At 37.7% G+C, this 23,808-nt stretch overlaps 2 protein-coding genes across 2 annotated transcripts in view; both read left to right on the plus strand.

Annotated features, from left to right (window-relative positions):
- LOC145986657 (uncharacterized) overlaps window positions 1–18,763 on the plus strand; it is a 426,247-nt gene extending 407,484 nt beyond the window's left edge. Inside the window, exon 6 of the mRNA XM_083120936.1 lies at window positions 14,460–18,763. Within this exon, the coding sequence (XP_082977062.1) occupies window positions 14,460–14,632 (173 nt within the window). The 3' untranslated portion in view covers window positions 14,633–18,763. The remainder of the gene's footprint in view (window positions 1–14,459) is intronic.
- A 3,276-nt stretch (window positions 18,764–22,039) lies between these two features.
- Window positions 22,040–22,855, plus strand: LOC145987026 (uncharacterized). Its single transcript, XM_083121488.1, has one exon. It carries the CDS (start codon window positions 22,040–22,042, stop codon window positions 22,853–22,855), a length of 816 nt encoding a protein of 271 aa, XP_082977614.1.
- Window positions 22,856–23,808: the final 953 nt, after the last annotated feature.

Raw genomic sequence — 23,808 nt, forward strand, 5'->3', positions numbered from 1 at the left:
ATTATAGCTCATCGTGATGTTTCTTGTATGAATTGTACATTATCATGCAACGTGTACATGACGTCATGCGTTATTATTAGGCTTCGGATTTTTAGGTTCTAAAAAATGTACTTTTACTGTAGGTTCCTAAAATAGGCTCTAAAAATTCTAAAATAGGTTCTATAATTCCTAAAATAGGTTCTAAAAATATTAAATTAAACTCAAAAAATTCTGAAGTAGGTTCCAAAAAACTTGGTTCAAAGTTCCTGAAAAATACTAATTGTTAATTGTTAGAAACAAAATGTCAGAGGAGCCGTGACAAATTTTAGTAAATCATCCATCCATCCAAACCATCAAATATTAATTTTCTAACGAAATTTTCATTTCTATGCATCATTTTCAAAATTATCCACTAGTTATTGTAATACTAATACTTGTGCTGTTAGTAAAGGTTACTTATCGATATGATAAATGCACAAACCTTTTCATATTGTCTACAGACAAAAAAGGTAGACAAGAAAGTACCAGACGTGTGCACTTTGGACTGTGCAGGCAACAGTGGCGACGGAAATTTCGATTTGTTTAGATCTTGGAAAAACATTGCGGACTTGGATGGAGGGAAATCGGCAGAGAGTATGTTTCAAACACGCTAGTCATTGAATATTTTCATTACCAAACAGAACAAATACCTTTGTGTGATGTAAAAATACTGTAAAACTTTAAAAAATATACAAAAACCTAAAAAAAATGTTTGATTTAGGCGAAAAAAACAAAAATAGATTCTAACAAGCAAAATAGGTTATTTTAATCACTATAAAACTTCATCAGGTATTGTTATTTTGTTATTTCTTATTTACCTGGACAGGGGTCCCGGGTTTGAATCCTGGCCTGGATGTTTGTGAGTGTCCATTCATCAATTTCATCATATCATCACTCATCCCCATCTTCGCAAATTAGCCAAAAGTGGCACAAAAAGCGAAGTAATATAAATCAAATCAAATCAAAAACAAATTATTTACTATTACATATATAGTTACTACACCATGCGATGTGGCGCTCCAGCTAGGTGGAATCGGATTGGCCGGTTGAGTTTGCTTGGTGCCGCCGAGGCAAGGCACTTATCGCACACCTGATTGAGCTCCATCGTCAACCGACAACACGTTAAATGTTCCCCTTGTTAGGGTTAGTTCTCTCAACATAATTAATGCTTTTTTTCGTGAAAGTCCCGAAGTATTGCATTGTATTTATGCTAAGGAAAGTAAAACCTAACAACGAAAGCATTCCGCACTGATGTCTATTGACGAAGGAGCTCAATCGGCTGTGCGAATAGTAAAACCGTCGTTGGCCTCACTTATAGCACAATTTTCAATCACCTTTGTAACGGTCGGATTGACCATTACTGGTTTTGGTATATTGTAATAATTAATTGCTGGCCTGCTACGAGGTGTAGGGTTAAGTAATATGTTTCCATGAGTGTACTTTTATGTTATTATTGCATGTAAGTGTATATGCTTATTGGATTGTGCTTTGCTGGATGTTAGATTCCCCTGTTTTTTTACCTCCCCGGTTGGGGGAGCTAGGTGTCTCAAAAGACCGTTCCAGTGGAATTTTCCAACGCTACGGGGTCCATGTCCACGGACGTTTACCCCGACTATAAAAAAGGCCAGTGGGCTTTAGCAAAAAAAAAACAGTGTTTCCCCATTGATCGAAGAAAGAGGAACGTCTCCTCAAGTTTAGTCCACTTATGGTGGCTAAACTGGATATAATACTGTAGCATCTGGTTATGCCAGCCCCTGTTGCTGTCCCAAGTCCCCTTTTAGAAAAAGCTTTGATTATGTGGATATTTCAGTATTGATTAATTGATGCCCAAAAGAAGGAGTGAAGGCGTAAGGAAACGCATTTGTAATGAACGGAATATCATTTAAGCTGAGGGTAGGCCCGTAGAGATAGTTATGCTAACTCTGTGGTAAAGGAAGTGCCGATGGTTATGCCATAGGTGCGCAATTATATTGGTTTAGAGATTTGGTAATTTGGTCTATGCAGACACACATGGAAACGCTATGTAAAATATGTATATTATATATAACTTCGTATAATAAACCAATATATCCTACTAGAATGTTATGATTCAGAGAACTACGGTACTGTCCATTGAACAAGTTGTATATTCACTTTCTGTACATGGGCAAACAAACCAGGGACATAAAAATATAAATTCTATGTGAAACCCCCCTTTCGTAAATATAATCTGTTCGCTTGGCACCCAGGGTGAGGTGAAAGGAGAGATTAGAAGAATTAAAGTAGGAAGAAATCCAGAGGGCCGGATAGAAACGAGGGATAGGGGGGCCGAACTATCACACCTTCTTGGTCAAGCCCCGCCCTTCGACTTCTGGCGTTACAAAAATTTCAATGTATTAATTAGAGCTGAGCCGATACCGATGCCGATGTATCGGTATCGGAAAATATCGGTTGGAATTTACCGATACCAGCCGGTAATTTTCCCGGATTTTGGTCTTTCACGGAATCCGCGAAAATTGCAAGGCAGCACTTTCGTGTAGTCTCATTATCTTGGAAATTATGCAAAATTCGAAGTTTCTTTTTATTTTGCACTAATTTTGTGTGAAAAAAGCTGAATTTTGTGGTAACGTAACATGTATACTTTAATATTCTTATGCGATTCTTGAATATTTTAAAGTAAAAATGTTGGTAAATTGATGCATTTAATACTAACACGAATATTAATAAATATTTTGAACCAACTTTTAATTATTACAATTTTCTAAAGCTCTCGCCACGAAGAGAGTTCAGTCAAGGTCGGAGCTTTCCCTTGACTCCTCCGCACCCCTGGCCATCCAGGGTTGCCACACTTCTTCTAAGCTGCCCAACCAACACTTCGCACGTTGTACGCATACGGTTAATTTCGTCGGTTGAAATTGTTGCTTATTGGCAACACTGTACGTGGGCGGCGTGACCTTGACTGGACTGTTTTCGTGGCGAGAGCTCTAGTATCGGTATACGTGGAAATCGGGGAGAGTATGATGTGAGAACTTATTTAAATGCTAGAAACTCCTTTCTTCTATCTTATTTCATGATATAAGCAAGTAGAAGGACTAAACATGTTATTTTATTTTGCTATTATCAGGATATTAAAGAATTCTGATGGGCTGTGGTCTTTGTCTCATTTCTGCCCCTTCAGCGTCTCATTATTGTGCTGCCACCTGGACTTGCAGCTCCTAAGCTACATCCTAGTGGCAAATCTCGCCTTGTGCATCAAGGTTAGCTGAACATTTATGACCTTGCAGCGTAGCTAAAATTGGTTGAAATGTTCCCCAACAGTGAACTCAGCGCATTGCACCTCTCATCAGACCGAAACAAACAGTAATTACATCGCAAAGAATAATATCATGAACAGTTTCCCCATTTACCGAGGAAATACCACACGTATCTGCACCATATGGAGTTAATCATTTTTGCAAATTATCTTCTGATAACTGGAATTACATGTGACTCTTTCTTTTTCTGGCAAAGATGATCTTCGTGTTGCAGAGGTGTTCCCCGAGCGATTGCATTGCATTGCACCTCACGGCCATTACGCTGGTTCCGTTATGGTGTGCGACTCTGTACTTAGTCTGCAAAATGCATGCAATTATAGTGCAATTATCTTGCATGGGGTAGCCACCCAACTGTACCGGGTGTCGACGATACTCTCAGGTTTCTTGATGAGTCAATCTTCATGTCATGTGTATGTGTGTGCAGTGGAAGTACCATTATCTGTGTTTGCCTTTACGAACTTTTCTCTTCCTTTCTAAGGATGGACGATATCGGAAATTTGATATCGCGATATACCGTCACAGACGATACGATATTTTTTTCCGTATCGTGATATCGGCGATATATCGCCAAAATATCGTGCGATATATCGACTAGTTGATATCGCCTGGTCGATATATCCCCCAACGCTGTTCCTTTTTTATATTTTTCTTACTTATCTCTGTCTCTCTTTCATCTCTTCTTCACTCACTTCTCTCTTACTTTCACTTGTTCTTTCTTTTTCTTACTTATTCTCTATCTCTGTCTTTCTTTCTTATCTACTTCACTCACTTCTCTCTTACTTTCACTTGTTCTTTCTTTTTCTTACTTATTCTGTATCTCTGTCTTCCTCTAAATCCCCCCCTCCCCCGTCTCTTTTTTATCCTTGTTAAAGATTGTACCAAGACGAGAATTAAGTACTACAGTGTGGTTTGGGAATAAAGTTCCATATCTCGTTCTTCTCACGAAGGCTCGAAAGAAATGTATCTTGTCTCGATAATACATCAGGAGTGTTTGTAGAAGTAAATCGGTGATTTTAATGGGAGTTGCTGAGTGATTAGCACAGCGCACTACGTTCGACGCCAGGGATCCCGGGTTCGAATCCCGGCCTGTGCATGAGTGTTCATTCATCCATTTCATCCTCATCTTCGCGATTAGCCAAAAGTGGCGGAAAGGCGAAGTAAAATAAACCACATCAATCAATCAAAGTGTTTAAAAATTAAGCATTAATAAATTGGAGACGATTTCGGGGTCGCCAGGAACTTGGGCTTGAGTACGGTTGATGATTTCCGGAGAGTGAGCCTTGCTCGAAAGAATTAAGTTAAAAGAAAGAATCAAGTTAATATATCTGGCCATTCACGTCGCCGGATGTTAATCTAACCGGACTTCCTTTTCTTATGGTAACTTTTGCTTTCTGATCACCTAAACATGCAACCGTGTAATACAAACGTTGTCGGGGGATCATTTTAAACATTTCCCGAGAGTAGTTGCCGTTAAGCAAGAATTTTCAAATCGGGTTGAAAAAATCGCGGACACCCCGTATATTGTACCCACTCTTCATTTCATCTCTTCTCGTTCTAACTTAACAACCTCATTCGTGCATGTTTCCTGGTTCATTCTGCCTCTCGTCCCCACTCCCTCATCAATTTCTTATTAAGGCAGTCATTTGTTTCTGCAGGCAATTTACCGCCTTGCACCATCGAGAGGAGGCGAAGAAGCGAACACCTTGTAGTGTTGCTGTCGTGCATATTGCGGCCGGATCCATTTCGCCCTTTCAAAGGTCTCTTGTTTTTGTTCGCGAACCAATTACAATTTGTCACTAACGCCGAGGCCAAGCCACCATTAGCATAATGGGGAATCGTCGTTAAAGCGACAAGTTTTCTTGTCCCATTTGGGTTTTTTTGTCTTGATTAGCCGGATAAGGCTTGAGGCGACGCCTTACAAATTGGTTCTGAAAATTGCGATCATTGTCAGTTGACCTGCAAAGCGAGAGGGTACCAGTTTCGGAGTATCGTCCGCTCATTTATTTTTTATTTTTTTTTGTCCTTTCTCTACTTCTGGTCTCCAAGGTGGGCCGTGGTGAAATCAGGGTAGATAAAAATCATGTTTTTTTTATTTTAAATAATCATTTTTTATGATTTTTTTTATATTTAAATCGGATTTTTAAAATTTATATCGATTTTTTATAGAAAGGCTGTTTATAGTAAACAGCCCTGTAAATTATAACACCAGTAAGCCTTGTTTCAATGATATGAAAAACTCAAATATGCTGACCAAGGCAGAAATTTATTTTATTATAAAACATAAACTAGACGTAACGTTTCAACCTTCTAGCAAGGTCTTCTTCAGACTCTGCACCAAGTACAAATGTAACAAGGTTCAAAACAGGTCGATAGATATACACAAACATTATTATATTAATGTTTATATATTAATGTTATAATATCAGCATATTGAGTTTTTCAAGCCCTGTAAAATATTTGAACAGTCCGATTAAATCAAATAAATAAAATATATGTAAATATACATTTTTCTGTTTCTGATACTATATATATGAACTACTATGGAAATGTTTATTGAGTGCGTTAGTGAAACTATAACAATTTCAGTAACTTTTCTTCCAGTGAAAATAATACAATTCTGAATATACTTTATTATTGCAACTAAAAATATTTTGAAAGTCTTTGTAGCTGAATTTTGGAAAAAGAATTAATGATAGTTTGCACAACGGCATGGGTTCGATCCCGGGTTCAGTCTCGGGGAATTTTCGGCCTGTGTATAGGGCCGGTAGCAACCCACCATCGTGAGGAAATTGGGGAGCTTCTAATGAGTACGCGTAATCCGGTCGCGTAGATCTACTACAACGGCTGGGGATACGTCGGGCTGACCACCCGACTATTCCAATCCTGGTTGAAGATCTCCACGCTTAGAGGTGACGAAGGAAAGCGTGGGAGGGAGACCGGCAGTCGGTAGGTAAGCCAAGGCCCTTCAGGGCTGTTGCGCAAAGGATTATTATTATTATTATTTACGGTTTAACATGATTAGCATTTTGTATTATTTTAACACAAAATGTTTCCTATATTTGCCTACAAAAATTATTGAATTTTTAATCAAGAGAAATTTAAGTGCGTTTACATTTTATTTCGTATGAGCTTCACCCCCATCTGTACATATATTTTGCTTCCTTTTTTAGAGATTAATAAGCACAATTAAATTATTACAAGATTAATATACTTTCACCAAAAGTGATTCTGTTATTTACAAAATCCTTATGTACATTATTGTATAAATTATTTATTTAAGGTGATTTAAATTTCTATTTAAATCAACCTGGGGTGAAATTATCTTTACTCTCTTCAAGTTAGGAAATGGATTTTCTAAGACAGGGCCAGTATTTGTTCTTTTCTTTATTGAAAATTCAAGTCAGTCTACCCAAACTCTCTCTCCTGTTTAGGTTCCAAGTTCGAGACTTTGTCAGGGCATGGCTATCTCTCTATGAGTGTCCATCAATTTAATCTAATTATAATCCATCTTCATAGTTGTGAGTAATTATTCAAGTGTCATGAAACAAAGTAAAATAAGAAAAGATACAAGTAATTGTAAGATTACTAAATTGCCAGAGTTACATTTGAAAGAAATATGTGAAGTGCTCAAACTTAATCCATAAGATTTAGATAAACCTTTTCGAGCAGACCTCATCTCTAGCAATGTATCAACTCGGGGCAAGTCCCGGCACCTACCGACCTGTTGGGTGAGATGAGTCCCCTCCCCTCAAAAAAAATAAACAATAGTTAGGCTGGAGAGTTAAATGAACTAACCGATCACTAAATTTGTAATCGACAATAAACCTCTCCATAAGATTTATGGATAAAAATGGATAACCATATAAGCTTTAGGATACTATTATAGTTTATAGTATAGTTAGTTCATTTAATTCTCCAGTCTATTGTCTTTACCGTGATTGTACGGAGGTTATAATAGCGACCTATTTTTCTAGGACTGGGAACTAAAACTTATGGTTAGATATTTATTAACTTGTGTCCACATGAAATCGTAGAAAGTATCTCCTCAATACACCATGAAACTTGATTTCTAGTTCTTCATTTTCATGTCGACAAATCTTCACTTTCCATCCTGCAAGGAACAATTTTGGGATTGGAACAGCAGAGCCATCTGTTGGCGCTATCCACAATTACCCCAAACCAGGGTTATGCATCTCGTTTCGGTAATTTATATGCACTACCAGCAAGGTTTTTATAACGTCGAGGCATATTTATCTGCAGGCGTTGGTTTCTTTGATTAACAATACTGCTGCCCACATCTGGCAGATTCTTCAGCGACGCAATCAGCGAACGAATACAGGTCATGGAAAAATGGCCGACCGCTGAGATGATCCCGTGATTTATACGCCATCTGTGAATGCCACTGTTGTTACATAATTCGGAAGATTAACTCGACAAAAGAAGTCAGCGGTGGCATTCCTTTCGCGAACCGGATAATTGTCTTTGTGAAATTTGTGTCCTCTCCTGTAAATCTTTTTGCCCCACCTTTGCTGAACGCTTCCAGCAGGCGGTGTTACTCTCTGACCTGTTCCCGAACGGTCAGGCCTCCCAATCGGTAACCTGCCTCAAAGAGAGGATTACGATTTCGTTACAGAAGAAGTATATTTTCTCCTGTCTCCCCGTGAAGAATGGTTCGGTACATTTCTTTTCTCCTCCCCGAGGGTTATTGAGAGACAGCTAAGAATTCCAGTTGAGTCCAAAACGAACCGAGATCAATGGATTACAGCAAAACGTATGAGCAATTTGTAATATTGGCTTTTGAAACGCTGTGCCACAGGAATGAAGTTCTGAAGACTCCATCGAATGCCTTCTGGATAATATCAATGTCTTAACTTCAGTGACGTTTCCACAGAGAAACAATGGAATTACATAATGATGAAGCAGTTACGTAAACGTGTTATTTGTATTAATAGCTGATTTGGCGACCATTACGGGATTGGTTATGCTCCTAAGAGTAAAACCATCATCTATATTGTAATTGTGTATAAAATATCTGTGTTCGCATATTGCGTTTGATTTCAATCTACATCCATCATTCCAAGCGGTCAGATGTTGAAATACAGTGCAGTATTGCAGCAAGATAATGCTCTGGCTAATTTTTTTATTTAATTTTGGAGGCTGTTGCTGCCATTCGAATAACGAGTACAATTTCTGGGCCTCCCCGATCCAGTAGTGGTAGCGTAGCCGTCTCGTACTCAAACTGTAGGTCCAGTCGCTATTAGCATATCTCTGCAAAAACAGAAACTCAACCCCAACCTCAATAGGATTTCTCTTAGGCCACATGTATTGGCTTTGGGTGTAAGGGTTGGCCCTTTCCGAGGACACCCAAATGTCAAACTTACCCACGTAGTACATCATGGACTGCATTTTGCAGACTAACGAGGCTCTGGCGTCTGGGCTCACAGCCAGTATAATCTTCTGTGAGGCTCTTGTTGTGTCATCCATATATGTTTGTCCCTTATCCATCTCATCACTATTCATTCGTATCGCCGCGATTAGCCAAGATCGGAAGAGAAGTGACGTAAAATAACCTAATTAATCAACGTGTATATGTTTACGTTGAATTCATTCTTATAGTGGACAGAGAATAGGAATAATTAAATGGAAAATGCAGGCTTTGGCGAGAGTGGGTCTCGCTCATCGCACAAGCCTCAACCAACCTCTCCGCCTCGTCTGCCGAAATGCATTCTTAAGCGAAATGCCTTTGTTGTTAGGTTAGGCTTGTTACATTTTGTTCTCCTAGCATAAATAATTCATTGTTGGTCAAGCCCAGAGAAGGCGAAAAGCGGTGAGGTTGTTTGAGGCTTGTCCGATAAGTGAATAGCGTCAGGACCATAGACGAAGAAGATGCCATCCCTCCCAAATCGTGCAAAAGTCAGCCAGCGTGCATTGTTTTATACGAAGTGTTTCCTTTTGAGTCCCTTTTGAGTCCCCACTTCAGGTGTGGCCGCTAAAGAACCGTCTCGCAAAAAGCTCGCCAGAAAGATCCCAACCGCTGGGAGTGGACCTTCAGATTTCCGGATCTTCTCCAAGAAGACGCAAGACAGCCACGCGTCTCGCTGCACGCCCAGCGCCCCGTGTAATCGCACGTGCAACCTCGCCCCCTTCGAAGCATTGTCCCTCTCGGCCGGCATGGGAAATCGCCGTGTGGATTGGCCTAATGGCCGCAAAGGCGATTCGAATCAATCGGCTCTACCTGTTGTCGAGGTCCGCCAAATGAAATCACGTTCGGCCCCGAAAGTTCCTTCTTCCTCACGTCCTCCCTGATTCCCATCAAGTGATCTTCCTTCTCGAAGATGATTCCTGGAAATGCGACCCGGTCTTATTACCGTGAAGACCGTTTGAAAGGGGCTTTATTACGAACCTCCGATTGCAGACGTAGAGACCAATGGCGATGATGTCAAGCCATTGTCAGAGTGTCTGCTCTCGTTAACTCTTTGTCGATCATTGTTGATGATACCAGCTAGCCTGTAAGAGTTAAGTTCTTCCGTCATACAGAATGTATGAACATACGAGCACAATCTTCTGACTAGTCGCCAGATCCTTGTCGGCTTTAAGACACAGAATATCGCCATGTTTCATGGGGGTTTCACTGTATAGCAATGCATGAACGTAGCGCAGATACAGGTCCGGATTTACCTTTTTGGCGCCCCCCATACCGTTTATCAAGAATGAAAAAAATCATTATTTTCTGTATTACTATTTTTACTATTAACGGCATGCAGTATTAATTAAATTATAATTACACACAAAAAATGTAACAAAGCGATATGACATAAATTATATATATAAAGGGTGTTCTTTTAAGAGTGATAGAATTTTCGATAGGGATAGCTGTCATTTGTTTTGTTTTGATGACATGTTGTTTTGTCGTTTCATATCAGTGAGCATTGACAAATGATCATGGAAAGACTGACGCCGCAACAACGTTTACAAATTGTGGAAATATATTTCCAAAATCAATGTTCTGTTCGCCAAACGTTTAGAGCACTTCAGAAATATCGGTGCTGTCAGTGAATTGGCCTCACAAGATCATGGGACCTAACGCCACTGGATTATTTTCTTTGGGATATCTAAAGTCTCTGGTTTATGCTGATAAACCAGCAACAATTGACGCTTTGGAAGCCAACATAACTCGTGTTATTAACGACATACGTCCCCAATTACTTGAAAAAGTGATTCAAAATTGGACTGATCGAATCCGGTTCATCACAGCTAGTCGTGGTGAATATATGCCGGAAATTATTTTCAAAAAGTAAATGTCAGAAAGTTATCTTTCAAATAAAAACACAATTGGCTTCAAACTTATTTTTTTATGTGTTTTATTTCAATTCAAAGTTTTATCACTCTTAAAAAAACAACCTTTACATATTACATTTTAACATTTACCTTGTTTTTCAGAGAAGACTTTTATTTTTACTTTATTTAAGTGATAGGTACATACCATCATACAAAAAATGTAACAAAGGTATATGACATAAATTATATAAATTGCATTTTAACATTCTGACACGCGAGACGCGACACACCACCTACTTCTTGAATATTATTCTCGAGCAACTAACAGTAGAATAGTACAATGCGAAACCCCTTTAATAATGCTTGCGCCGACAGTTTAATTCTCAACAATTCAACGCGAATCACATGCTTTCGATATGTGGCCAATGCTGGCAGTAACAAGGAACGGCGTTCCTGGAACGCAGCCCAGCCGGTGTTGTCTTTCAAAAGCAAGCGGCAGGCTCCACGTTCTTGCCGCAATCGCCGACCCGGCTCAGCACAATACTGTACATTCGAAGCAACAACGTCGGTAATTAAAACAACAAATTAGTAAACTAGTTCCGAGCCCTGCTAGCCTATCTCTCTTAAGAAATATTCTTCATTAACTTATATTTACAATACAACTACATTAAGTCATTCCATTCGTGTGTCCAGAGGAAAATAGAGGCAATCCTAGAATTAGGTATTCCTTATAAATTTAAAACAAACAATCGTGCCGCCCCTACCAAAGTGCCGCTCTAGGCCCGGGCCTATGAGGCCTATTGGGAAATCCGGGCTTGCACAGATACTTAAGTTTTGTGAAGAAGGTCTTTTCATATCAATTAAAACTGTAAAACAAAATCTTTTAAATCAACCAAAATTGTTGAACAAGTTATTTATAAATCAAGCACAACTGTTGAACAAGCTCTTTATCAATCGAGTAAAAAGTAATGAACAAGCTATTTATAAATCAAGCAAAATTGTTAAAAAATTAAGCTGTTTGTGAATGATGCCAAACTATTTACAAGCTCTTTATAAATTAACGAAAACTGTTGAACAAGCTCGTTATAAATCAAGCAAAACTGCTGAACAAACTCCTTGTAAATCAGCCCAAACCGTTGAACAATCTCTCTATAAGCCGAGTAAAACTATTGAACAAGCTCTTTATCAATCGAGGATAAAATATTTAACAAGCTGTTTATAAATGTAGCAAAACTGTTGAACAAGCTGTTTATGAATAAAGCGAAACTGTTGAACGAACTGTTTGTGAATGAAACACTAGCGAGCAATCTCATTATACAGCAACCAACATGTTGAAGAAGCTCTTTATTAATCAAACAAATCTGTAGCTCTTGTAGTAATCAGGTAAAACAATTGAACAATCTCTTCGTAAGTCGAATGAAACTATTGAACAAGTTTACTGTTTGGCACATACAGGAAATGTACTAAGTAGAAATTTCAGTGCAAAATCCGAGCTCGACCAGGACTCGAACTCGGGTCTCTGGAATATCGTTGTAGCAGCACCGACAGATACAATTCCATTTAGGTAAAACAGCAACCAGGAATGCATTTGTCTCTGAAATTTCTATTGAATACGCTGTTTATACGAGTAAATCTAGTCAAACCGTTAAACATGACCTTTGTATACCAAACAGAAATGATCATAATATTTAGTTATCGGTCGTAAGAGGTCTTACAATTCCATCCTTGTTCTGCCCACCTTGTGCTGCGCTACAGGAACAGGTACTGTTCCTATCACCTATAGCTGCTGATGTATGTTAAGAAGTGAGAATGGAACATGCCAGTCATAAAACACGGACAGAAACCATTTCAAACTCTCCCAGTCGATCCGGTTATGAATCGTTCACCGACATAATTGCTGTCAGACAACTTCGAACGCTCCTGAAAGAACAGCACCACATTCATCATATCCTGATGGCTGCACTCACGATTCCAGAGGGAGGTCGTGCTGATGGGAGGTCCTAGGGTGTAAATTGGACGTACAGGAATAGTTGTGACCCTTGGACACCCTCATCATCTTCCCTGTGTACTGCGCACTTGAGGTTAGCACATTACCCCTAGTTGGAATCACCAGTTGTGTGTGTGTGTGTGTGTGTGTAGAACTTTCTTTAGGTCTTCTATATGACGTAGTAACGTGCCGATGCTGGGAGTAGCACAACCTACATGACTATCTCTCAGCAAGATCTCAACTCTTTCGTGCCATGATTTTCAATAACCTCTTCGGATGAGGCCTGTTGGTGTTTTCATTGTTGTTGTAGATACAAATCTGTCTTACTTTTTTTACATGGTTTCTTTTTCGCCAAATTGGATTACCTTCAGGTGTTTGTATTATACGAGGCGTTGGTCTGAGACGAATTGTATAAGGTGCGAACGTGAGGGTCTTCACATCAAAGCGTGTGGCAAACTCCGCCCATGAAGACTTTGGCGCCATGGTCCCTCTCTGGCGGTCCTCTCAACCTGCCATTTGCATACTTAACCGATGATGGCGCGTGTCAAGTGTTGAGGGTGGAGGATGACCAGGAAAAGGAAGATAAGGTATCGTTTCCTGGTGGCTGAAGACTACATATTGCAGGAAAATAACAGCTGAACCTATTCTTGTTCATGAACTAGGCTTGATATGACTTTTTCTACACTCTCATGTTGAGGAATCACTCTGATTCTCTCAATTTTGCAGTAATGGACCTGTTTGGAATGTCTCTTGGTGTGGAATATATTGGATCCATATTCTCACAGTCAACAGTAGCAGATAAGAGTTGATAACTGTAAACTGTAATTGGTTATGTCGTTTCCTTTTTTTTTTTTCAACACCACTAACCCCCCAGATCTTGCCATGCCACTGGCCAATATGGTTGTAGCACTAGCTTAAAAGCAGATTGAGACAAAGCTTACATTACAATTAAACAATAATACGGAAATAAAAACAGGAATTCAGGAAATATCCAGCTACTTAAGTCTGAATAATATTTCTGAAATGCATTCCATTTCCGAAATAAGACAAGCAACTACTGGTATTGTATTAATGTTTTAGTTTATGTGTTCGTACTATATGTTTCTAACGTTGGGAAACAAAAATCATTAAATTCCTAGTGTACCCAGATGTGTCTATATGTTTATATTAGGCTGTCTAAGAATATTCTGTGAATTCGTACTGAAATGACACCTCTACCTTCATTTATCTGTACATGATTCATGAAGAATATTCGGTGAATTCCTAGTTAAATGATATCTTGATGTGTCTGTACTTATAAGTTTATATGATTCATCAAGAACACTCGGTGAATTTCTACTGTAGTTAAATGATATCTTGATGTGTCGTACCTATAAGTTTATATGATTCATCAAGAATATTCGGTGAATTCCTAGTTAAATGATATCTTGATGTGTCTGTACCTATAAGTTTATATGATTCATCAAGAATATTCGGTGAATTCTTAGTTAAATGATATCTTGATGTGTCTGTACCTATAAGTTTATATGATTCATCAAGAATATTAGGTGAATTCCTAGTTAAATGATATTTTGATGTGTCTGTACTTATAAGTTTATATGATTCATCAAGAACACTCGGTGAATTTCTACTGTAGTTAAATGATATCTTGATGTGTCTGTACCTATAAGTTTATATGATTCATCAAGAATATTCTAAGTTAAATAATGCCTTTGTTTGTTTGTACTGTCTATCTTTCTATCATTCTTTAAGAACATTCAGTGAATTCCTAGTTGTGTCAGGGCTTGTAAAAGAAGTCAGTGTGAAAAATTACTATTACTCATTCTGATGCGATAATTTGACAAAAAAACATGCATTTGATGCGTACTTCTTTTGTTTTCCAGGTGAGAAGCCGTACCAGTGTACCTGGGAAGGTTGCACATGGAAGTTTGCGCGATCCGACGAACTCACACGCCACTACAGAAAGCACACGGGTCAAAAACCTTTCAAGTGTCAGTTGTGTCAAAGGTCATTTTCAAGGTCCGACCACCTGTCCCTCCACATGAAGAGACATTGAAACTCGTGGACTTTATAGCTCTAAGGCAAACTTCAAGACATTTACCTGCATTTTTAGACACCTGCAAGACACGGGGACTATTGTAGTTCTTCGTAAGTTGTGGCCTAATGCTCAGTGATTTACGTGGAACTACAGTTTACCACCCATGAAGAATACAGAAGTTATAGTCTTGTGTAAGTTAGTGATTCCTCGTGAGACTTAGATGAGATATTTTTATTTCGACGGACCACGTTGGAGGAAAATTTAGTGTAAATAAGAACCAAGAAGAAATAATATATTTGCATTATTATTATTATAAATATATGTATGAACATTCAAGTACCTGTGTGAGTGCTGACCAGTAATCTCACAAAATTATTATTATTTCAGATGTTATGCCCTCCCGACATAATAATGCATTCCTTGTGTATAAAATATCTTCTGATTATCCCATTTTAAGAACTGAATCTCATTTAGTTTTTACAAATAAACTTCATTCCATGGTAGTGTGGGGGAAAAAAAAAGTTCACCAGAAGCATGCAAAAGTGGTGATTATGTTTTCCACTGAACTTGTTACCTTCAATAGTTATTAATTTTATTGTAAGAGGTATAAGTATTTGTATATTTGGAAGTTATACACATTATTTATTAAACTCCAATCAGCCTCTTGTAAAATTTTGCAATATTTTCTAAGGCTTCGTGATGAGATCTGTATGGTACCTAGTTCAATCTTAGGTGCATTTGAAATATAATATTTGATTAGTAAAAACTCATTTGTTCATGAATTATCATTAAGTTAATTAACAAATCTGTTCCTCCAGAATTTCATTGCAAAAAGGTTGCAAATGACGGGTAGCTTTCAATTGTTACAAATTTATATGGTCCCATGAACACTTAAAGTAAAAAAGAATACATTTCTCAGTTGTTATTTAATGTTATAATTTGCTATAAGGTTCCTATTATACACTACACTTAATATATTAAGTGCCAGTTTTCGAGTGCGATTTCAAATCACACTTGTGTCAATGGTAATGTTTGCTTTGTAAGCCGAACTTGCGAAGTAGCAACCTCAACATGAATGAAAAGAATGTTGACTGTGTGATAAATTTGCATACCATAGTTTGACATGTTAACACATGGATGTATGATAACATTGTGGGTATAACTTGGTACGGAAGTTGTCAGTTTTTGGGGTTATTTTTCAGTAATACTCGCACTTCATTCATACCTTGTAAATAACTATATTTACCATTAGTTGCTTTTTTGTTGTTGTTTTTTGGTTCATGTGTGTGGGTGCGTCAGTGTACTTAAAATCCATAATTGTTCACTCTTCAGTTACTGGTTGCGATGTCCTTGCAGAGTTCGTACTTTTTTTTTTTTTGTTGTTTTATATTTCTGTCGCCTCTTGTACGTTTCTTTAAAATTGTGTTACCTCTCCATACAAGTTCTAAGGCTACAAGGTTGGTACTGTAATTTTCCACACGAAGAGTTGCACAATTACTGTCAATTAATTGAACACAAATATAGGGGCCAAAAGTGTGTTGTGTAAATTTTCGTGTAACAGTACCTGCACATTCACTTGCTGTCGCATATTTCTATTCAGCAAGATATTATATTTTTTTCTCCTTTTGAGCTTACCACATTGTTAACTTCCCTATATGGTTTGTACTCGCTTCATTTTTCACACATAAAAATAGCTAGGCCAGTACTATCACAGGAATATAAGTTTTGTGGACTGAATTCTTGTCAGAGAAAATAAGAACATTACAATATTCCTGTGTAACATTTTTCCACAACCCGATCTCCTGATATACTTCACATGTGTGAAAATCTTTCTACTGTGATAACGAAGTAAAGATGATGATTCTGGTGCAAGTAGTATAATATTGCTGTCCATATTTACACGACAAAATTCCTTTCCATGGTTGTTCACTATGATTAAAGGATAAGTTTGTTGTTTGTTTCCTGAATTCAACATAAATGTGTATTCAAGAATATCTATATTGAAGCAGAATTTTTCGGTCTTAATTGGTGTTACTTTATCTCTTGTACTATTTATTCTCAGTGGAACAAATATAGTATAAAAAATATTCTTAGTAGATACACCGGCACAAAAATGAAACATTCTTGCAAACCTTTTGCAGTGCGTTATACCTTTAAGCAGTGGGGAGTAGTTGCCCCCCTATTTTTTGCCCCTTTTTGCCCCCCGCACTATGGTGCGGATCTTACTTTAAAACTGTAGGTCCAGTCCCAATTAGCCAATTCTCTTTAGCAAATGTAAGAATCAACGATTTTTTATTTTAACAACAATCATGGATATGAACTTTTTTTTTTGTTACATTTAAACATAGGAGACATGGATACCATGATGTTTTCTTTGCTCAAAGTTATCAATGCGGAGCTTGTTAACTACGTTTATACTCAATATTTGTGTACTCACGTAGATAAAAAATAATATACGTTCTTAAGATAATGCTTCATTATAAAAATAGACAAGTAAATACACTTGTATCTATTTACTAAAGCAATAAAATATTATGCACCTCTCTTAATGTCTCGAAGATAGTTCTTCACAGATTTATCCTTTAATCGTACATTACCTGTTTGAACCTTGGTTTGCGTTATATATTGATACATTCCTGAATATAATTATACATTTTAAAAGGTCAGCTTAAATTAAAAAGATACATTTTTCTACATTTTTTCTGAAGAATGATTGTGTCATACTTAATGTTATTTAATGTATTTTCCAATGCACTCTTAATTGTTCCCAGATTTAACCTTGTTTCAAAATATGGGTTTTTACTTTTACGGAAGCCAATTCAAACTAAACATACAAAAGGTATATACATTTTTTTTTCAAACTATGTGTTTGTTTCTTTGACTTGTTTATGATTGCTAAAAGGAACTTAAGTATGAAATAGTTTGACTTTGCTGGGAGCTTAGGTAATACGTTTGTCTAACTATGCTCATTTCCAATTGTTGTTTATACGAATGGAAGCTCTGTCTTTGACCTTCCATTTTTTGTTGTGTTCATTTCACCTATTGCCAACAGCAATTTTTAACTTAAATGTTACAATTTCCAAGAATCAACTTTTTTCTACTAAATCACAAATTTCATTCAGAAAATCGGACCTCTTCAGTGTTGGCACATCTTGACATTTTTTCATGTTTTATTTATAGCTTTTTTTGTAAATAGTGTTATTACATTATGCTTTTATTCGCGATGCTGTCAGTCTTTGTTTTATTACATGTGTAGTTATATAATGTAAATACCCGTTATAAATAGCTGAAAGGATAGTTCATGAATATTTTTTTTTTTTTTTGTGGGGAGTGAATGATAAAAAACAATGTACATTCCGTATGTTAATAAGCTATTTTTACTCGTTGAACATAAAGCCATTGACATCATATGTATGTATATCTGAGGAGAATTGTAAACAATTTTTATTAGGATTGGACCTAACATGTACTTGGGAGTATGAACTCTTATGCCTAAATTTATATTGCTATATACTCTTGCATGTTTCACCTGTGCCTTGTTAAAACATTTCTTTTAATGAACACAGATTTAATATTTATTCAGTATTATCCTGTCTAGATGTAATTCTATTTTCTGATTTATTATTGATTCACAAAATTATGTTAATAAATATTGTTTTTATTTTTTTTTAATTAGTATATAAAGAAAATCTTCCATTATTGTATTAATATCATAAAGACAGGACATATAACTTCAAAAGTCTCAATATGAAACTGCAAAAATCGAATAAAAGATAGTTCTATGCTCCCAGTGGTCCAGTGAATTGTATCTTGCATTTGCAAGAATTTCAATAACAACATGTCTTTGTTCTACCTTTGGTGCAAGAATGTTAATATAATACAAAGCAATGCATAGCCATGCTTCCATACTTCACTGTGTGAAATGTGGAGCATGGATAATTGAAAGCAATGATAATATATTATTCATATAACCTATGAAACACACAACTGTTGTTATATTTTCTGACGATGATAATTCCAGTGTGGGAATCGCTTTACTTGAAGAGAGGAAAAATACATTGTCGATGTACTGAATATTTGTGTATAGTGGTTTTTATTGATGAGTGATTATTTTTGTATTGGTCTCATGAAGCAATAAAAAATGTGTCCTTAAGAATAAATATGTTTATCATCTTTGTATGTTCTATGCTGTAATATTTAATGCATAAGATCATAATTACTGTCAGTGTATGTGTTCTTTTTTGCAGTTGGACTTTTTCGTGGAAATTTTGGACTATCATAAAGTATGTTTTTTATTATATGAAATTAGCTCATTCATAGGCTACTACACATTGTACTAACGACCACGTTATAAATAATGGTCACTTGTATTTGTATTTTTTTGCGTCGCTTTTTACTATTTTAGGATATTCGTGACGATCAGGTTCACTGACAAAGAAATGTCCATACCCTGGGCAGGACCTTGACCTCTTCTAAAATATTTGGTGATTCGACGGATCACAACACTCTGTCACCAAAGATTAATACTGATCATGAATCGAAATAAAAAACAACAACAAACCGATGACGATGTATTTATGTAGCTTTAAATTTAGCTGTACAGTGGGATCCATAAGTATTACCAAGCAATTCGTCCATCACCACGTTTACCCCCTTTGGTTTTTGCAATGAGACTTCAAGAACTGACACAAATCACCAAATTATCTCCTTACAACCTCTGAACCAGTATACGTAAAAATATAGTTCTTAAAAATACGTAGAATGGAGATAAAAAAACAAATGAAAATAGTCATGGACAATTTGCTGAGCAATACTTATCGATCCCACTGTACCAGGCTCAAATCAGTTTCATTATCATTATATCTTGATTTCTTGGACGAACTTTTTAATTAATAATTTTACTGAAATCCATGAGAGCTGTAGTAGTGTTCCAATGAAATGAAATTGAAATGAAAAAGGAGATCATCAGCGTTAAAAAAAATCATTAGAACGTCTGACTGACATGCCAGGTTCGATTTTAGAGTTGTGGGATTTCTTGTGTTAAATTTTCCAGTCATGTCCCTCTACGGAGTGGGTCTGGGATTCACTCAGCCTTTAATTAATCGGTACCTGTGGACAACAATGGGGAGTAAAGGCGGCCGTGGCGTGGTGGTGATCGCATCACCGCCTCAAATGGCCTAAATTATAAATGAGTGGGCCTTACGTACAAACCCCTTCAAATGTGTGCCTTTAAGAAGGCTCCCAAAAGTCAATCTCATCTACACGCAGTATAGGGGGACACGAAGGTGCGAACCTCCGCCACCACTCTCACTTCTTATACCTTCTCACTCAGCTATCATTTGTCGTTGGTGCTTCTGCTGAGTGCGGCATTCTTCGTGGTCCTGGAGTGAAGGATATATTTTTGACTGGTTAACTATGTTCTGGGAATCTCCGCTTCTACACCAGTTTAAATAAGAAGACAGGCGAGTGTAGTGCTGCCTCCTAGAGGAAGAAGAAACAAGCTACTGTTGCTAGACATGAGTCTGTGCAAACAGAACCTGGAATGGTGAACGTAGTTTCGTTATAATGTAAAGTGTTACGTTGTTTGTGAGTTTGTGTAATAAATGCAGTTAATCTTGTTAACATATGTGTTTTCCATCGCACAACATTATGGCGCAGTCGGTATAAAATAACTTTACTCTTCATGGATTGCAGCATTTGCAAGAACCTTACATTTCCGTAAGTTTATTCTATTCGAACTGACTGTCCTCATTAGTACAACAAACTGTTGGAACAATCATAAACGTGTCGGTTTGACGCAATTTGTCATAACACTGTAAGGATTACCGTCTACATTGTTTAAGTCTTACAAAAATAGTGTGATGTAAATATATATATCAAGATTCCTTCTAACGTAGAACCAAGTTATAATCATGAAACGTACAAAGGCTTTGTCACGTTCATAGATACATTGTGATCCGACGCAGATCAAGTATAATTATAAGTGAAAACTCACTTTTCATAGTTGTTAGGTTAAACGTTTGGATTTACAGTCATAAATATGTACACAAACTTGACATTTAACGCTTTCGACGAAGATTCAGAGGACATTGAAGATTATCTCTTACGTTTCGAACAGTTGTGTATCATTCAAAAGTTCAGCGATGATCAGAGAGTTCCTATACTCATCGCCTTTATAGGTGCAAAGGCATTTAAAGTCTTAAAAAATGTAGTTGCACCATACCTTGTACAGAATCTGTCGTATTCTCGTCTGAAGGATAGTATTTTGTCACACTACAAACCTGTAACTAATAAGTTTGTTGAACATAAGTTTCGACGTTGTGTGCAAGAGGAAGGTGAAACCGTTTCTGATTATTTCATAAGGCTGAAGCAACAAGCCATAAAATGTAACTATGGCAATTATCTGGACGAAGCTTTAGTTGAACAGATAGTATTGGGCATACGATCTGAAGTTACTAGAAGAAAGTTGCTTTCAGTACAGTCACTAACCTTTCAGCAATGTCAGGAACTGACCTTACAAAATGAAATGTTAGAGAAAGAAACCCGATTGTTAATTCGATCAGAAAATGTAAAGGAAGAGTCAACAGTTTCACGCATCTCAATCCAGTTTCCAAGAAGAACAGTGCAAGGGGACAAACATACAAAACAACATACTTATAGTTCGTCTAATCCAACGATTCACGGAATGAAATATACTGATTACAGCTGTCTTAACTGTACGTACAAACATGATTCTAAATACAACTGTCCAGCCAAGGATTCTGTTTGTTCATTCTGTAGGAAACGTGGTCACTGGCAAAAGCGGTGTAGGAAGAGAGAGAAGTTTAAACGGAAACCTAATAGTTATAACGTAGGGCAAACTACTGAACACACAAATTTACAGATGTCAACATCTCAAAGTTCACTTGATGAGCAAACAACATGGTTACCTAGTGTCGTCTCATACAGTTGTGACTCACACATCATCGGGTCACCTACGTCCAATTATTCTCTATCAAAGAATCCAATGTTAAAGGATTTACTTATTAACGGCAAGTTTATTCAATGTGAGCTCGATACAGGATCTGCCGTAACTCTGTTCAAAGCGGATTCATTCAGGAGCTGGTTTCCAATGGCTGATATTAACCATTCCTCTATAAAAATATATGGCGTAGGGAAACATGCTCTTTCAGTGCAAGGACAGGCTGAACTGGAACTAACACACTCAGGATCGACTTACTTCCTGTTATTTTGTGCAAGGAACATCTAAATTATCCACTCATAGGTCGTACCTGGTTAGATATCGTTACTCCGGATTGGAGAACGCTACTGTTACGCTCAGAGTCGGCAAGTTCTGTGGTAGGGATATCTACAGAGATTGAGCAACTTCAACACTCGCAGTCGAATTCAGATCCAGTCATTTCTTCTAACACTGGTGTAGTCGTAATGAAGCCGATGTCGAACACCATACACGTGCCGTTAAGTGAAGATGCTGCACATACATCGGATAGCGGATTGTCTTCTATCAAGGAAAGATCAGTTGAAGAGGAAACTTGTCGATCCTCAAGTCCGAAGGTCAAGAAAGGTTCAGGTAATAGGTGGCCAGAAGCTAGATCCGTAGGACAAAGACTCCACGTAGACCATTTCTTCTTGGCTGGGAGGAAGTTTCTGTTGCTTGTGGATGCTTACAGTCACTGGATAGATGTCTGGCCAGTATCGTCGTTAGATACACCAGAGACCATACGCTGGATTCTTCAGTCATGCTCGACTCTCCGAATTCCACAGACAATAGTTTCCGACAATGGTCCAACTTTCAGCAGCATCACGTTCCGTTCTTTTTGCCAGCAGTTCGGGATCGAACATATCACAATACCGCCGTACCACAGTCCTGGCAACGAGCTCGCAGAGAGGTACGTACGCACGGTGAAGACTGGCATGTTGAAGGTGTTGCATGAACATCCACATCTGACTTCTTTACAGTTCGATGCAAAGTTAGCAGAGTACCTGCTGTTTTTGAGGAATTCCCGGTTGGGAGAGGAACGTAGTTTTCCTGCAGCCTCAGTCCTTACCTTCATTCCAAGAACATGGTGGAACTGTATAGGTGGTGATCATAATAGAGATGACGAGAGGACAGAAGCTCCTCCTTTCTTGAAACCTAGGAGCAACCACAGCAAACCATACAGGACATTTTCACCTACCGAAACCGTATGGTTCAATCACCGAAGCACTTGTCACCTAACTTCAACGAGGCAGATATTGTAGAAAGGTTGGGTGGCACTCACCTTTGCAAAGTGCGCTTTACAGATGGATCTCAAAGAGTGGTACATTCACGTTGGATTCGTCACAGGATACACAGACAACTAAACAATCCAGAAACCTGGGATGATGATAGTCCACCCGGACCAGAAGGCGCGGCGGAGAACCGAAATTCAGATTCCAAAATTACCCCACCTCAACCAGACGTTGATGACCATCAATCCCCAGACCCTGACGCTGCTCCACGACCAAGATCCACTAGTCATGTGCCTAGAAGATCAACCAGGATTAAGGTACCCCCTGACAGATACGGGTACCCTTGTTAATTTTTTTGTAACTCTGGGAGGAATGTAGTGCTGCCTCCTAGAGGAAGAAGAAACAAGCTACTGTTGCTAGACATGAGTCTGTGCAAACACCTGGAATGGTGAACGTAGTTTCGTTATAATGTAAAGTGTTACGTTGTTTTGTGAGTTCCTTAATGAATTCAGTTAATCTTGTTACTATATGTGTTTTCCATCGCACAACAGCGAGTAATATAGATCTCGGTACCTAAGATAAAAACGAGATGTTTGAAATTAGAGTCTGAGAATCTAGAGAAGTTTTCGAGGAGCATACATAAGTATAATATAGAATAAGATTCATATGATAAATATAAAATAATATATAATACATAAAATATAGAGATAATAATTCAGGGTCCAATAGGGCCCGTAGAAAACTGGAGTGGCCTTCAAATGAAGACCACCCTGAACAATAGATAGCATGGAATAATATACAGTAAGAGAGAATATAATACAGAAAATTTACAAGATGAGAACTGCGGGCGGACCAAGAAGGCCGACCACAAGATGCAGAAGATAAAATAAAGTAAGATGGACTAAAGGTTCTCCCAGAAGCTTAGGGAGTGCTTGGTCATCTTCTGCTGCACAGCATCCACTCTTGTTGGAAACAGGTCTGCA

The sequence above is a fragment of the Lepisma saccharinum genome, chromosome 4 (assembly GCF_977018435.1).
Source record: "Lepisma saccharinum chromosome 4, izLepSacc3.1, whole genome shotgun sequence".
Lineage (NCBI taxonomy): Eukaryota > Metazoa > Arthropoda > Insecta > Zygentoma > Lepismatidae > Lepisma > Lepisma saccharinum.